Source organism: Salvia splendens, unplaced genomic scaffold (assembly GCF_004379255.2).
Source record: "Salvia splendens isolate huo1 unplaced genomic scaffold, SspV2 ctg901, whole genome shotgun sequence".
Classification (NCBI taxonomy): Eukaryota; Viridiplantae; Streptophyta; class Magnoliopsida; order Lamiales; family Lamiaceae; genus Salvia; species Salvia splendens.
In genome coordinates, this window is record NW_024599587.1 from 23,768 (window position 1) to 41,279 (window position 17,512).

General features: G+C 39.5%; 1 protein-coding gene across 1 annotated transcript; it reads right to left on the reverse strand.

Moving 5' to 3' along the window:
- Window positions 1-2,570: 2,570 nt before the first annotated feature.
- LOC121791763 (cytochrome P450 71AU50-like) lies at window positions 2,571-3,110 on the reverse strand. Its single transcript, XM_042189608.1, has one exon. It carries the CDS (start codon window positions 3,108-3,110, stop codon window positions 2,571-2,573), a length of 540 nt encoding a protein of 179 aa, XP_042045542.1.
- Between the last annotated feature and the right edge of the window lie 14,402 nt (window positions 3,111-17,512).

A 17,512-nucleotide genomic window follows, 5' to 3' on the forward strand; every position in this document is an offset into this window, starting at 1 on the left:
AGGATCTGGAAATTCAATAAATGCTCCTGGTTGCTTCTCGTCAGTGTTCCATATCCATCTTTCTTCCTCATTAAATTTGACATCCCTGCTCACAGTGACCTTGCCATTCACCGGATTATATAGCTTGTATGCTTTGGTTTCAGTACAGTAACCAATGAATATATTTTTTTTCATATTTTCTATCAAGCTTACGACGTAAGTTAGATGGAACCAAAGCATAAGCAACACAACCAAAGACTTTCAAATGTCTTCCCCGAGGCTTCTTACCCATCCATGTGCTTCAAAAGGAGTCTGATACATGACTGCCCTTGTTGGAGATATGTTCAACAGATACACTGCAGTTGCAACGGCTTGACCCTAGAACTTCTTTGCTAACCCTTTAGATTGCAGCATACTCCTTGCCATTTCAACCACCGTTCTGTTTGTTCGCTCAGCCACGCCATTTTGCTGAGGTGTGTAGGGTGCCGTTAACTCTCAACGTATCCCATGTTCCTCACAGTAGCTTGTGAATCCATGACCTAGAAACTCTCCACCACGATCAGTGCGAAGAGCCTTCAAGTTCCTCCTTCAATTTCCTGTCACTGTGATTCTCCACCAACACTTTAAATTTCTTGAAATGTTCAAATGCCTCAGATTTTAATTTCAAGAATTATACCCAACTCAGCCGAGTGTAGTCATCAGTAAATAGCAAAAAATATCGACTTCCACCAATAGATTCGGTTTGCATTGGCCCACATAAATCAGCATGTACTAACTCCAAACATGTGACGCTCTCCATGCCTTCCCGAAGGGAAAGGGCTGCCTGCATTGTTTACCATACACACACCCTTCACAAAAGACATGTTCTCCTATTTTTGGCAATCCAACAACCATCTCATTTTGACTTAGGACCCTTATACTATTCACATTCAGATGCCCATAACGAAAATGCCATAGTTTAGTTGCAGTGTCATTCTTAGCCACTAATGCACTTCCAATATCATTAAACATGTCAAGAGGAAACATCTTGTTTTGTGTCATTTTAATAAAAACTTTTGTATGACCTGATTTTTTATCAGTAATGGCACAAGTCTTATTATTAAACACAATAGAATATCCACTAGCCATCAATTGACCAACACTTATTAAACTATGGGCTAAGGTAGGCACATATTGCACATCATGTATAAGTTTGACATCACCTTGAACAGTTTTGATAGCAAGTGTACCTCGGCCTTCAATAGAGACTTGTTTATCATCTCCAAGACGCACTTCCCCCTTTTGCTTTTCATCAAGATCTTTGAACAGAGACCTTGACCCGGTCATTTGATTTGAGCACCCACTGTCCACGAACCACATTCTTTCATTTGCATCACCATATACATTCGAGTGTGCCATGAATAAATTATTTTCCTCTTCCACTTTTTCTGTAAAATTTGGTTTTTGGTCATGCTTCTGCTTGATCGAACAGAAAGCTTCTCTGTGCCCATTCTTCTTGCAATAATGACATTGAATATTGTACTTGTTTTGAAGTTCGTCATCATGGCGTCCACGTCCTCTGCCATTGCTACGACCTCGGCCACGAAATCCGCCTCTGTCATATCAACCTCCAAAATTTTCAATCTTTTCTCTATAAGAAGACTCTCCTTTTACTTGAAATGCCTTCTCTTCCACCTTATCACAAGGTTTTCACACCCTGGTTTCATGAGCCAACAGAGAACTCATCAATTCATCAGATGTGTAAGTCGACAGATCCTTCGACTCCTCAATGGAAGGAACAAGATAATCAAAACTTTCATTCAAACTTCTTAAAACTTTTCCCACAACTTGTTCATTACTGATAGTTTCTCCATAGGAACCCATTTGACTGACATTTTCAGTCACTCTAGATAAATAATTTTGCACAGTTTCTTTCTCACCCATCATCAATTCAGCAAAACTGCGACGAAGTGTTTGCAATCGTACTTTAATTACTTTCTGATCACCCAGATATTCCTGCTTGAGTATTTCTCATGCTTCATGGGCTGAATTTGCTACCGAAATCCTCGAAATATATCATCTTCTAACGCTGACTGAATGAAGAACAACGCCTTAGCATCTTTCTTGCGAGTCTCCCTTAATTGCTGATTGGGCACAGCCGGTGCTGGATTCGGTTCAGTGAAACCGTTCTCCACCCAATCCCACAATTCTTGGGATTTGAACATAGTCTTCATTTTAAGACTCCATAGATGATATTTTTCTCCCCTGAAATTTGGAATCTGGGACTGAGAAATAGATGTTGTTCCATTTCCTGCCATTTTTGTTACTTTGTGTTTGGATGGGGATCAAACCTGAAATTATGCTCTGATACCACTTATTGTGGTAAAAGCATATCAGAGTAAAGAAATTGTTGTAGGCTAGAAATATTGTTTTATTAATTGAGTAAGATCTATATAAACTAAGTATACAACCACACCTTTTATAATGCTACCGAAATAACTACCAAATAACTACTTTCCTATTAAATAGGAACTGCCACATAACTGATAGTGTCATAATCTAATAATAATAACCAACCCCCGACTTATCCAATATTTACAGAATTAATTGAATCAACTTTCAACAAACCAGTCGAAAATCACGCCAATCTTCTTAAATCGCCGCGCCGACCCCTGAGGATCCATCCACCTCAGGTACGGGTAATAGTCGCCGAGATTGAACGGCCCCGCCATCGCCTCCGACATCAGCCCCTTAAACCCTCTATCATCCAAATCCCTCTCCTCAAACTTCCTCCCCAACACCATCAGGCAGGTCATGCCACCGTTGACAGACATGATCATTGCGCTCAGATCAACCGACGCAGCAGCCTCTCTGAGCGAATCCACCATGCTCCCAACCTCCGCCTTCCTCATCGGCTCGAACTGCCGGATCTTAAGGCCGCTGAGGAGCTGGACTGTGCAGAGCTTCCGCATGTTGCGCCAATACGGCCCGTATCGTCCGAAGACAATGTTCCGCTGCTCATAGGCGACGAGGTAGGAGAACTCGTGGTGGGATCGGTTCGCGAAGATGTGGTCGTAGGTTTTTAGAAAGAGCTTCGCGGCGGAAGGAGAGGAGACGACGATGGCTGGGGCGAACCCCAGCCGGATGTACATGATGGGTCATGTTTGCGGGATAGATGGTATACATCATGGTGAGGATTCTTGCATAGTAAGTGGATGTGGCCGATTATCGGAAGGCCTTTCGGGCCGGGAGGGAGAGGAGGCTTCGCCGTTGATGAAGGAGGAAGAGGAATGTGATCACTGCTATCCAAATCCAAGCCATTTTTGTTTTGAATCTTCAAATTCTATTTTATTATAGGACATTAATTATACTATCTAGGGAATTATGGAACGGGTCCATTAATTTCTTATGGTAGGGTTTGGGTCCATTGATCGCACTAGTTAACGGCTTTAAAATTAATGTGAAGGCGTCTTGATGCGGTCACAATGGAAGGCGAGCAGCCGGTGATAGATTGAGGGAGTGAGGCTATACCGAACACCGACAGAGGAGTGGAGGAACCGGTGCCGAACAAGCCGGAAATGGAAGTCTGCTCGGTTTGCGTAGGCAGATGCGACCTCCTTAATTATTGAATATTGAGTTGAGCATATCTAAAAGCTTCGTTTCAGGTTGTTTTTGTTAGTTCTTTCACGAGATGATTAGGAGGTCGAAACATCTGTATATATTATAAACAGGCGTTATTTTCACAAAAATAATGAGAAGTATCGGATTTAATATTCTGTTGTTTTTCGTAAACCCTAATTTCCAAAGATGCACGACGGGAAATCCCGCGCAAAACATCTCCGTCCTCCAGTGCAATGCCGCCGGACCCCCTAAACCACCGAGCGAAATTTGCTTCCGGTATCAGTTAGAGGGACGACCTCTAACACGTTCGGATCATGTATACAATGTAAAAGTATTGACTATATTAACCTAACCAAGTGACAGATAGGGCATCAGCAACACTGACATGGTGTCTAAAACCTAAACTTATCTATAAGAAAAACACATATAGCAAAAAAATATGGATCTTTAGATTTCCATCTTTCCAGCAACCTGCATCTTTCCTGCAAATTATAAACTAAAATATGGATCATTAGATTTTCACATTTGATGTCAACAATTACAAATAATATAAAAAATGTCAATATATTGTCAACTATTGACATTCTGATAATTGCATGTATATCCTATCTTTTGTAATACGAGATTTATGAATATCCAAAGTAAAGAAAAAGAGCAAATGTAATGAGAACTTCCATCTTAATTAGTTAAAATGTTTCCTCTTTATTAAAAAAATCTTCTTCTTTAATAAATAAGTGGAGAATTTGTGTTATTTAATATTATGACTGTGAGGTATTTAAGAAGTCTGTTGTATGGTACACAGAATTGAAATTATATGGAATTGAATTTGAACAAATTGAATTATAATCCAATTCCAAATCATTTGTTCGATAAAAATAATGTAATTGTTATGAAACCAATATTAAAGAAATTACTCCCTCCGTCTGCGAATAAGAGTCCCATTACTATTCGGCATATGTTTTATGAAATGTTAAGAAAAGTGGGTGAACAAAAGTTTGTGATAAATGGACCCCACTTGTATATATTACTTTTAGATAAAATGTGAATGGAGTGAGTTAGTGGAATGTGGGGTCTATTACCATTTATAGTATAAAAGAATCAAGACTCATATTTGCAGATGGACCGAAATGGAAAAAACGAGACTCCTATTCGCGGACAGAGGGGGGGTATATAGTATGTGTGCAAGTGTATGTGTGTTGTGTGTTTGTATGTGTGTGTGTTGTTCATGTAATGTGTGTAGTGTGTGAAGTATACAATTTATAATTACTTGAAATTTCAATTATCTATTTTTTGATATAAAATTCAAAATTTTAAATTAGAAGGAATTGTAATTGTAATTAAATTCTAAATCTAAATATTTTTCAATAACAAATTGAATTTAGAATTGAAGGCTTCACTCTCACTTTCGTGGGTCCAATCCATTATACCAACCTAGCCTAAAAATGTAGTAGTATTAAGCACTTGGTCGATGCGTGCATGGTAATATTAATTAGCCTGCAATTCTTTTAGCAATGCAGTCTAAAATATTGTAGACTTTTAAGTAGGGATTTAACAACTAATTATTGAATATGCTCACATTGCGCAACTTAGGGTGGGTTATCACACTTAATTGCGTAATTATTGTTCTTTTATCATTTATTTTAATTTTATAAAAAAAATAACTAATTATTAAATATGCTCACATTGCATAACTTAAGGTGGGTCATCACACTTAATTATCGTAATTATTAATTTTTATCATTTATTTTAATTTTATAACTTTTCGTTTTAAATTGATATATCAAACTATAGATTAGTAAAATCAAGGGTTACTTGAATGTGAATATACAAACTTTATATTTTTTTCATTATTTTATATACATAAATTTTAATCTTTTCTAATTTTTATAAAAAAACTTTCAAATTGATTATGTCAAATTAAAACTCGGCAATCAAATAACCTCATTTTTATTTATTAATTACAAAAGTACTATAATTTTACTATTCCATTGAAACATTGTGTCACTAACGACTTATACTTTATTGGTTATTCTGTTCGATCCACTAATGTTAAACACACTACTAATTGCTTTTTTAATAATCTAGATTGTTTAGATTGAGTTGAGCTGAACACCCCTGTAATGACAAAGAATTAGGGGCGGATCGGTACGGTATACCGCTCCGAGAGTGTCATACTGCATACCGTACCGAAAGTAGTGATATGACAAAATTCCATACAGATACACTAACCGAATTTTCAGTATACAGGAGTCCGGTATACCGAAAATTCGGTATGATAATTTTCAATACAATTATCATACCGTTATTGCAATATACTATACCGTATTATGGTATACCGAAATACAGTACGACATATCGTAATACCATTATTACCGACTATTATAAAAAAATCTATTATAATTTATATCCAAAATATAAAAAATAACATATTCCAAGTGTTTAACTATTTGAAAAAAGTCAAAAAAAAAATTCATTAATCCAAAACAACCAAACCTATACCCAAAATATTAAAATAACATTTCAAGTGATCAACACTATCTTCATTTCTCTCAACCTTGTTGTCTTTATACTCACAATCCCACAAGAAATCTTTGAAGATGTCATCCTGCATTTGACAATCTTTATTAATGGTGGAGCATAATCACAATGGCAAATAACTATGAAACAAACCAAACCAAAATAAATAATAAAGTGTAGAATCCATATATCGATACCACCTAATTAACTATGAGGATGAAAGGATTAAACTTAAACTTGATGAAACCATCTAAGCTACCTACTAATATTATGTGCCCAAATGAAAGTAAAGTAAGTAATAACGGCAACACAGAAATATATTAAATATTTTAAATTATATATTATACCGAAGATTTGGTATATCTGCGGTATACCGCATGTACAGTATATACAGAAGATTCGGTATACCATGGTATACCGCGGGTATAGGATATTTGATACCGTTGTCGTACCGAAAACTTTCGGTATGGGTATCATACCGTACCGAAAACTACGGTATACCAAAAAACCGGTATTTTCGGTATTTATTTCGATACGGTAAGTCTGTTATTTCGGTATGTCGGTATTTTTCCCACCCCTACAAAGAATGATTGAGAGAGAAAAGTAACAGATTAGTGATGTGGAAGAGGAAGTCTAAATTTTGGGGAGGAAAACTAGTTTTAATTTGCTACATAAGTTATGATTTTTTATGAAAAAATTTTAAAAAATTAATTCGTGCATTCCATATTTAAAATATAATTTTTTGAAAAGAATTACTAAATATTAATATTTATAGAAAAAAAAGTGGTGAATTAAAAAATAGAATTGAGACTTAAATTTGTGGTTTAAGGTAATGAGAATCAAATAAGATTTCTCTTTTCCCTTTCGCATCCATTCATTTTTCGCATTTTTGGACTCATTTGTTATTGTTCTTCATCGTAGGATATGGGTCGGAGCATAAAAGTGATCGAAGGAAGCTTTGAATTACCTCTCCGCAAGAACAATACATATCGGGCACGACTCCGGATAGGCACACAAGCCATGCGAAATCAACCAAAATTTGTGGCTGAAAATCTACAGCCACCGCACGGCCCTTGCCCGAGTTCGGCCTTGTTGGGGTTTTGCATTGGTTCCTCTTGCACAGCGGGAACACTTGTAAAAACAAATAAATCATACTCCCTCCGTCCCAGCCTAAGTGAGACGTATTCCTTTTTGATACGTCCCAACCTAAGTGAGACGTTTCCTTTTTTGGCAATAGGCAAATCACTCATCTCCCCTACTTTATCATTTCTGTTACTTTATTCTCTCTTTCTCTTTCTTACTCTATCATCTCTCTTACTTTTTTTATCTCTTTCTCTTTCTCTTTCTTACTTTACTCTCTATCTTACTTTACTATTAATAACGGATTCACACATTGAACTCATAATTGCATCCTAAAACACACATAAAGCAAAGTAGTTCGTAATCAAATCGTATGATCAATGTTATGTCAACAATGATTAAGAAATAACAATTACTAAGACCTCGTTTTTCAATTAATAGCCAAGAAAGATTGATCTCATCTGTTAAATCATTCAGTGTTATACAACACCAGTGTCATTTATTTTATTAAGTAAGGAATACTATTTTTCTTCTACAGAGAACCAATTGCGTCACTTTCTTTGATTGTCGTTCACAACCAGTTTATTATGCAGAAGAATTAGAATTGTTTGTTTCTTATACATATAAATGTTTGAGAAACACATTATAAATGCATAAGCAAACCCCAATGCGATAAATTACTTCTTCTCGTCTTGGGTAAAAATGGATTGTAGAGTTTACTATATACTAGCAATTCTGATCATGCAACATGTTCGAAACAAGCTTTTCAGTATACCATACCTAACAGGCCTCCCCATGCTATTCGTCCAGAATTGACTAAGGAGCGAGCGCAGAAACCCCTGACCAACACACGAACCGGCGTCAATAGCACCGCATGGCCATGCCTTCCTCGTTATTGCCTAGTCTTGCCATTTGCATGCGATGTTGGAGTTATTTTACGGTAAGCATGTTTCGAGACTTCTTGTATATAAATCTGTTCATCCATTTTTACCTATAAGTGAGAATCAATATTTTTGTTACATTGAGCTTCATTTATTAATTATTACATTGTGCTTCACTTATTCATTGATGATATGATTTACAACTTTTAATATTAAAAGGCAAACAATTCTGATACGATCATAGAAGCCGTGCATCAAAGTTTGTACCTGCAGTTGGCTTCAATAAGTATTCTGCCTATCGCGATGACGTCCAAAAGCTCTGAAACTGCAACCATTGTCTTCACCTTCGAGAGAACTTCAAGTGAGTGTCTTACACATCCCAATCGGATTCCGGAGGAGGGAGTTATGGTTGTTTAACAGAAGTCGCGCAGCGCAGAATATTCCACCCTGTCGGGTGACTTTGACCTACCAAATCCACCCGGGCGGGTGGCTGCCCGAAGGCACGGTTGAAACAGCAAATTCCACCCGGGCGGGTGGCTACCCGAAAGCATGGTTGAAACAGCAAATTCCACCCGACGGGTGGCTTTCGGCCACGAAATTCCACCCGAGCGAGTGATGCACGCAGGGACTAGATTTTGTGGGCCTTTTTCTTGGAATTTGGGCCAAAGCTATAAATATCACATCCTCTCATTTTCTAGTACGTTGATTGATGAATTAAGATATCTCCTTTGTGAGTTTTTCCTCTTTGAGGTGTATCCAATTTCTTTATTGAAGGTTGCTTGTCACTTTCCTATATAGATTCAAGTAGATGTATGCACCAATGGAAGTATAGCCATTGGGTAGTGGAGTCAAGGGGTGATTAGAGTTAATGAAAGTTGCCTAGGGTTGTTTCCATCCTTTTGGTCAAGGTCCTATGATTGTAACTCTTTTCCTTCATCTTATACACATGCTTTCATTTCTTATCTTCCATAATTCACTATTTTGGATCTAGTTTTTATGGCTAGATCCACCTTATCTTTGTTTCAATTTGTGTGATATTGGTAGATCTACACTTGTGGCATAATCTTGGGTATTTTAATGGATCTAAACAATTAAGATCCTTATCAAATTCAAAGTTTATTTCATTGTTGACTGAGTAGTGTAACAAGTCATCATAGTAGGTGACTTAGTGAAAGATTGTCCAAAATCTTCTATTCGCACGCGCTGAATGGTGAATTGATTTACGCGAACTAATCAAGTGGAAATGCTTGACCGATCCAGGTGGTATGCCTTGCCTTCGTATACGCTAGCTTGTAAATGGATCAAGTGGCAGAAATTTAACTGATCAAGTCGACTTAATGAAACCATTTAATGTGTCGCTGGGCGCACAAACAGAATTCGGGGCTTTCAAGACCTTAACCCACAATACTATAGATTAGTAAAGGGAAGTAAGGGTCGAATCCCACAGAGACGATGTGTTTCATATTTGTTGTGGACAATTTGGAAATGACTACTGCCACGCATACAAGGTGGGTTAAGCTTATCCTACTTGACTGAGTAAACTGGGGAACTAAAATGACTAAACTGATCCATCGGCATGGCCTAACTAAAATTTGCAAATGCTAATTGGTCAACTGGTTTGAATTGATGAGCTCATGCCAAGACTTTCCTAAAATAGCCAAACAAAAGGTAAAAGTAAGTGGGGCTGATTCCCTACAAGCGTACGATAAAATAAAACTTCACAACGACTTCATCTTCCTCAAGTGATCAATGAAAAACGCAACATAAATAAAATCTCGGACACTGCTAAACTGGAGAGCGACCGGTAACTACATGAATAAGATTTAATTAATTCAAGTTGTAGATCTACTCTAATGGATCAACTGGAATTATGTGGAAAACGAGCTAAGCCATAATCATGCAGAAATAGAAAAGCTACCAGATCTACGTGATCAAATTCAAATTTAGCTCAAACAAACTCAGATCGGCTTCAACATATTTCAACCAACTAGATCTAAACGTTCCCAATGACTTCTATACGTAAAACTCTTCGCAATCAGAACGAGAATCATACATCCACAACTCAGATCCAAACAAACACTACTTCTACGAAATTTAGACATCTAATCGCTTTCAAACACATTCACAACTCAAATCCATGGCAAGATGAGTAAAATGATTCATAAACTTGCACAGCATTTAAAAGAAAACATTCAAATCACAACTTCAATTCGAATCCAGCAGATAAGCAGTTAAGAAAACAGAGATAATCTTCGAATAGAATTGTTTCAAACGGAAATTAAAAGATTGTATCTTCGCCCCAACTAGGGACGTTGTTACACAGCTTTAAAAACAACTCGAAACGCCACCACAATCAACGATTAAACCCCTCAACCAAGTGTGAAGCACGGATTCTGGAGAACTGGAGTGTAGATGAGCTTCCCGATTCAACTCTAGGAGAGAGCTGATGACCGGAGCTGCCTCATTCTCCATTCCCTTCTCTATTTATAGGGAGGCCTAAGGCTCGGATCCCTAGGGAAATCTTCCTTCCGAAAGGTTGGTTGTGCCCTTAGCCTTGGGATCTTTAGAATATGCTCCATATCTTTTTCGGGTGCCCTCCGTTTCTTCATCGTAGTTAGCTTGATCCACTCGCAGCGTATTGTAAATGCTCCATTCTCCTTGATCAATTTTCCGCCCATTTTCTCCACAAAACTTTCACTTGTGGAGGATTCTCTTCATACCTGCCTCAAGATTGCACGTTAGTTTACAGAAAAAATGTAGAATTTCACCACAGAACAAATGCATGAAACGAGCCTTATCACTTAGTCGGTACCTTACAAAAGTAAACCGAATTTTACGATATAGATAGATTTTGGCTACCTATAGTAAAGAAGTTTTATTAAGTCAACCACTCCTATTGTATTGTGTGATATCTCCGGTTCAGGAACCAATCATCTCGTAGACTTTTCATATGCAGCGGATAATGTACATACCACCTCACTTCATCAGCCTAGTGAACTGACAGATATGAAATGTTTTAGTGCGGCGACTCTTGTGTGTGCCAACTGGTCAGGAGGGTACCTAGACCTAGTCGTGTCGTTGGGTCTGTGCCTAAAACATCTTGTCAACAAAAAAAACCTCAACCCACTTCTACTGGCTAGTATAGTGGAGTTAGGATCGATCCCACAGAGATGGATGTATGCGTGTGCAATTGTGAAGACATCTTGGAAGAGTTGGTTTGCTACTACACTTTATGGGGTTAAGATTAAAACTAGGCGTGAAATGAAATGGAACCTATATCTAAACTGACCAGTAGATGAAAATGAGACCTATACCCCTCCTGACTTGTAGGTCAGGGTGGGCTCTAAATGCTGCATGCTAAAAGAAATTAAAGTGCGCATGTAAACTAGGGTGCGAGTGTGCATGTGAGAAGCTACTAGATGAAACTTACTAAAAATGGCTAGACAAAAGGTAAAGGGAATCAAAGGACATGCTGACAGACTGTCTGTTGGGTGTGCAGAAAAGTTGAAAAAGTGCAAGTACAAAAGCAAAAAGCAACAAAAGCAACACAAGTGGTCCCAAATTTTTGATTGTGACATTATCTTCTTCACCAAGCTAAACTAACAAGATCTAAACAACTCCATTGATGAATGCTCAACCTTGAAAATTCGTAAATGCAATATTTAACTTGAGAAAAACTGAGATTTACGCAAACTGGTCAACATGACAGGGTGACAGAAACAAACAGAAACGAATTCCATGCATTTTTTAGAAGAAATGACTGATTGAAACTTAGAGAAACTTGAAGAAACACTAGATCTAACTTAACTAGGCATATTCAAGCTTGAAAACAACAGAAATTCACATAAACTACTAGATCTATCTAATTAGGCAGATTAAACCCAAGACAAGCTGAAACACAAAATAAAACCACAATAAACTTCATTGCATTCAAGATTATCACCCAAAAGATGTTCCAACTTAAGTAGCTACTAGAATCCAAGTCAAATGCGAGCAAAACAAGTACTTAAGCTAAGAAATCTTAAAAACAAAGCAAGTAAAGGATTGTTTAGCTCATCGGAAACTGAAACTGGGAGAACTTCTGGAACTACGGCGGATGGAATGAATCAGGCATGATGCTCCTCGCCGGCAGGTGGCTGGAATCTTCAAGTCAGGCTGCTGGATTTAGAGAGTGGAACTAAGAGCTAGTGGAGCTATTATCCTAAAAAGTGATCCTCTTTTTCTTTATGTTCAACTCCTATTTATAGGATGACTTGCCCTAATTTCTAGGGCTGCCTCTTCATGCGAAATGACAATTTTGCCCCTCTTTAGATAGTGATTGTTCCAAGCATGTCTTTCCTTCTCGTGTCCAGCTCCATGGCATCCAACCTGGCCAGTTTGCACCTTTTTCTGCCCATACTTGCCAGTTTGCTCTTTTCTACTCATACTGGCCAGTTTGCACATTTTCTGCATTTTTTCACTCGAATTCCTTCTGACCCATTTCCTCCTGACTTGTACCGTATCCTGCACACTTTAGCAACTATTTTTGCAGAAATTATCCAATTAAGTACGTTACACTGACTAGTAACCAAGGCCTAAAACAAGACCTATCATGAACCGTGGTAGTCTTCTCTAAGGGCAAGATGTTGAAGACTCGAATACCATTTGAACACGTTTTATGAGTTGACGGTCAACAATAGACCGCATCATATGCTACACGATCAAGACAAGTGAGCTTTATTCTCCTTTTTACTTAGAGATAAAGCAAGAGAATGTTATGATTCAATATCGGGCTACAAACGTGGCATTGTTTGAAGAGCTCAAGTCGAAGTTTTGAATGGAATACAACTCTCCTATAAAGATAAAAAAGTTGAGAGATGCAATCACTTCCTTTCAACAAAAACTGATAACACATTTGCTGATGCATGGCGACGATTTTAAAAATTCTTAGGAAATGCCTAAGTCATGGGTTGGCAAGAGGTAGAGATTAGATCAAATTTTCCCAAGATTTAAACAATGAAAATCTGATAAATATTGTGACATCATTAAATCGAAATATGCATCATTTTGTATAATTATATACACCCTCCGTCCCACCGTAGGTGAACAATTATTCTTTTTTTTTTCCGTAGGAAAGGCGGCTAAACTCAATTATAAGGAATTAGAGAATACAAAAAATATTTTATCTTTAGAAAACCAACTATTTTATCTGTACAAAAAATCGACGGCAAAAATTAATTACATATGCACATGATAGAATGACCATTGCATGTATTAATAAGCGCATTTTCCTTACAATGGATCGTTAACTAATAGATATTGAGAATTTAATTTCATCTCTTGCAGATTCGTTGCATACATCATTTAGCTAGTTTAATAGTATTATATTATCTGGAGATTGAAGTAAATTATATTTCACTTTCAATTCCACCCCCGAGTAGCTTCTTGTTAATTTCCACGAAATAGATTTGAAAATCCAAATTAATTCTTGCAGTTGCGAGTTCAATATAATATCACAAAACACTATAACTGGATTATATAGCTGACTTCTACCTACAAAGACTTTTCGTAGTGAAAATATTCTAGAAGCTTAGACGTATTCGTTCATAATTAACGGTTACTCCAACCTTTCCTTATAATTTGTCACCATTGTTTGATTCGGCACAATTTCAAAAGGTATAATAGAAAGTGGATTAAAAAACTTAATGGCACGTGGACATGGGCATCTAGTAGGAGAGGACAAGGGGCATTTTTTGATTTCCTTTGTAAATGCCCCACCTTGAATTTTTAAAATTTCTTCTTAAGTATATTTTTGCTCCAGTTGAATTGAAATCCTGGCTCTGCCTCTGCATGTGAGTCCTACTTTTATACATTAATTTTATAATAAAATGTGAGTGAAAATGAGTTAGTGCAATATGAGATTCACTATAAAAAATAGTAAAAGTATAAGGTGACAAATTTTTAGGGACAGACAAAAATGAAAATAAGTGACAAATTATCAGAGACGGAGACGGAAGGAGTACAATTTATAAATTGCAATTTCTACAGATTTGAATTTTCAAGTAGGGAATAAAATGCTCCAGTTTGTCCATCAAACGCATGATCCATTTACTTCTTTTCCTTTTAAATATTTTTAGGAAACATCTTTTTTATTTTTTAAATACTAAAAACAGTACTAAAAGTTCAATCATTAAAATTAAAAGGATTAGCAAAAGAACTAAAGTACTTCAAATAAAATACATATAATTGAAACTAAATGAAATAAATCATCCCTATAAATATGATTAAGAAAGGAATACTTAAATATGACATATGGCAAAAAAAAATTCTAATAATTAATGAAAAAAGGATAAAATATTAAGAGAAAAAAATAAGCACATGAATTAAAGATACAGTTGTTTGGATTCTGACTTTGATGAATAATTTTTTGGATTTATCCATCATCAGGGGTCTCGTGGTCAAAGCAAATAGGAAAGTACATATAGGTGATGTTTGGTTGTGGATACTAGTAAGATACAATGTAATATAATAAAAATTAAATAATTTTACTTAATCTGTATGTTGGAATTGCCATAAGATACTTAGCCCTAGTGATCACCATGCCATATTTTTCAGACATGTCTAACTGATGTCTAACTGATCAGACAACATTCCATCGGGAAGCTCCCAATCAAAGCAATGAACCAACTGTGCCACCACAGATTGAACTATCATCAACCCTAATTGCAATCCCGGGCAACTCCGTCTACCGGAACCAAATGGCAGAAGCTGAAAATCTCTGCCTTGAAGGTCCACATTACTCCCGAGAAACCGTTCGGGAAAAATGTTTCGGGGTCGGGTGTTACGGACGTACTCCGTAACGCTTAGTATCCTCCTTCTCGCGAGACTAGCGATCGCCCTTTCGACAACCTCGAAGGGAAGATCACAATAAATTGTTGATTAGTGGACGTCCTCCACCTAGCAACAAGAGACGGTAATTGGCTTGTTTCTTGGAACTCAAGATAGGTTTCAGGGAAAATATTTCATTCATGAAAATAATGGTTGAAGAAATACCCTATTTTATACTAAGGACCCTAGGGCGGTTCGACGTATCCTAATGCATTCGGGAAAGAACCGCAAAGAAAACCCGAACGGGGCTTATAACTCGGCCCGACTCCACGGTAATTAACATAACGTCCAAAAAGGATTAAAACATAAAAGGAAAGAATTGTAAAAGACTAATTCTAATCTCACGGCTACTACTTCTAGCTCGCGAACTTGCTTGGGGCCTTGAGCTTGTCTCGGGGCCTCAAGGTCCTCTTCGTCACTGACTTCTCTTCCTCCCGGACCCTCGCCCTCGGCGGCGCCGCGTCAACGTCCAGCTCCTGGTCTGCCGGCTGCTCTGCGGTCTGCTCTGCCGCCGGAGATATAGTTGGGAGCGGCATGGTCGGGAGCCTCGTATCAACCCCCCCTCCGTTAGAATTTTCCTTGTCCGCAAGGCAAACCTCCAGGAACTGCCTACCAATTTCCTCGACTGGCTCCCACGTAGGCGTGGAAGCATCATCTTCCCACTGCACCAAGCCTTGTCTCTCCGGTCGGCCATCGCGCCAGCTGACCCGCTCCTCCAACACTGTCACGGGTCGGACCACCGGCCGATCCCCTACAAAATCCGGAGGCAATTTCACGCCGTCAACATCTCCGTCACCCGCTACAAACTCGCGCAACAGGCTCACGTGAAACACATTGTGGATTCTACTCCCTTCCGGGAGACGCAATTTGTAAGCCACCGGGCCAACCCTCTCCAAAACTTCGAAGGGCCCGTAGAACCTTGGAGCTAACTTCGCCGATAGAGGCTTTGCCACCGAATGTTGGCGATACGGTCGCAACTTCAGCCAAACTATATCGCCTACGTCAAACTCCACGTGCCTGCGGTGTCGGTTTGCCACCTCCGCCATCCTCTGCTGGGCTCGCAAGAGGTTTCGACGTAGAGTGACCAGTAGCTCCCCCCGCTGCCTGATAATTTCCGCCACATTAGGCGGTGTTTTTGCCGAAGGAGGGGACGCCACCAGGGCCGGCGGCTCACGCCCATATAAGGCTTTATAAGGCGACGTGCCCAATGCGGCGTGATGGAAGCAATTTAGCGCTAGTTCCGCCCAAGGTAAAAAATTCGTCCACCTCGATGGTCTATCTGCAGCAAATGCTCGCAAATACTGCTCCAAACCCCGGTTCCGGACCTCCGTCTGGCCGTCCGACTGCGGATGGTAAGCAGTCGAGAAATGAAGTTTGGTGCCACTTAGACGCAACATTTCCTCCCATGTTGCGTTAAGGAATACCGAATCTCGATCCGACACCAAGGTCTTAGGGAACCCGTGGTGCCGGACCACCGTATTCACAAATAGCTGCGCTACTCGAGAGGCGTCAAACTTGGTGGGAAGGGGAGCAAAGTGAGCATACTTTGAAAGCCTATCTACCACCACCATAATGGTCGTATACCCACGGGATTGGGGCAGCCCAGTGATGAAGTCCATCGACACATCCTCCCACACCTGCGACGGCACGGGCAATGGCACACCACACATTCATTCACAAACGCCACCACATCCTTGCGCATCCTTGGCCAATAAAAACCTGCCGCCAATAGACGGAATGTTCTTTCATGCCCCGGGTGACCTGCAATGGGCGAGCAGTGATGTTCTTGCAGTAACGTACGCTTTGCTTTTGACTCCGCACTCACTAACACCCTGCGATGGAAGTATATCAGGCCCTCGGCCCATGACAAGTGCGAGGGCGCCTCGCCTGCCCTGACTTTGGCCGACAGCTCCACCAAGTCGGGCAGCGTTGCTGTCTCTTCCTGCAGAACACGCACTATATCGGGCATGGGTCTAGAGACGGCTACAAGAAGCTGGGTCTCGGACGGCCCTGCTGAATCTGGGGCCGGGGCACTGTCGTCGGCGAGCTCGGCAGAGAGCGGTCCCGGCGCGTCATGTTGCCGGGACAAAGCGTCTGCCGCTTTGTTCGAGCTACCCCGCTTGTACTCAATCACGAACTTGTATCCCATCAACTTCCTGACGTAAAGCTGTTGGTCCGGTGTCTGAACCACTTGTTGGAACAACTCCTTCAAGCTTTTCTGATCCGTTCTAATAATGAACTCGCGCCCCAATAAGTATTGTCGCCACTTTTGCACGGCCTCCACAATAGCATACAGTTCCTTATGATATGTCGATGCGACTCGTCTGCGAGGTCCCAACTTCTTACTGAAAAACGCAATGGGATGGTCTTGCTGCATTAATACCGCGCCAATTCCCACCTCGCAAGCGTCTGTTTCTACTACGCAAAAAGGGACGGTGAAATCCGGCAATTGTAGGACCGGTGCTGATGTCATTGCATGTTTCAGATTTGCGAACGCGGTCTCGGCCTCAGCGGACCATCGGAACGCCTCCTTCTTAAGTAAATCTGTCAAGGGCGCTGCGATCATCGCGTAGTGTGCGATGAAACGG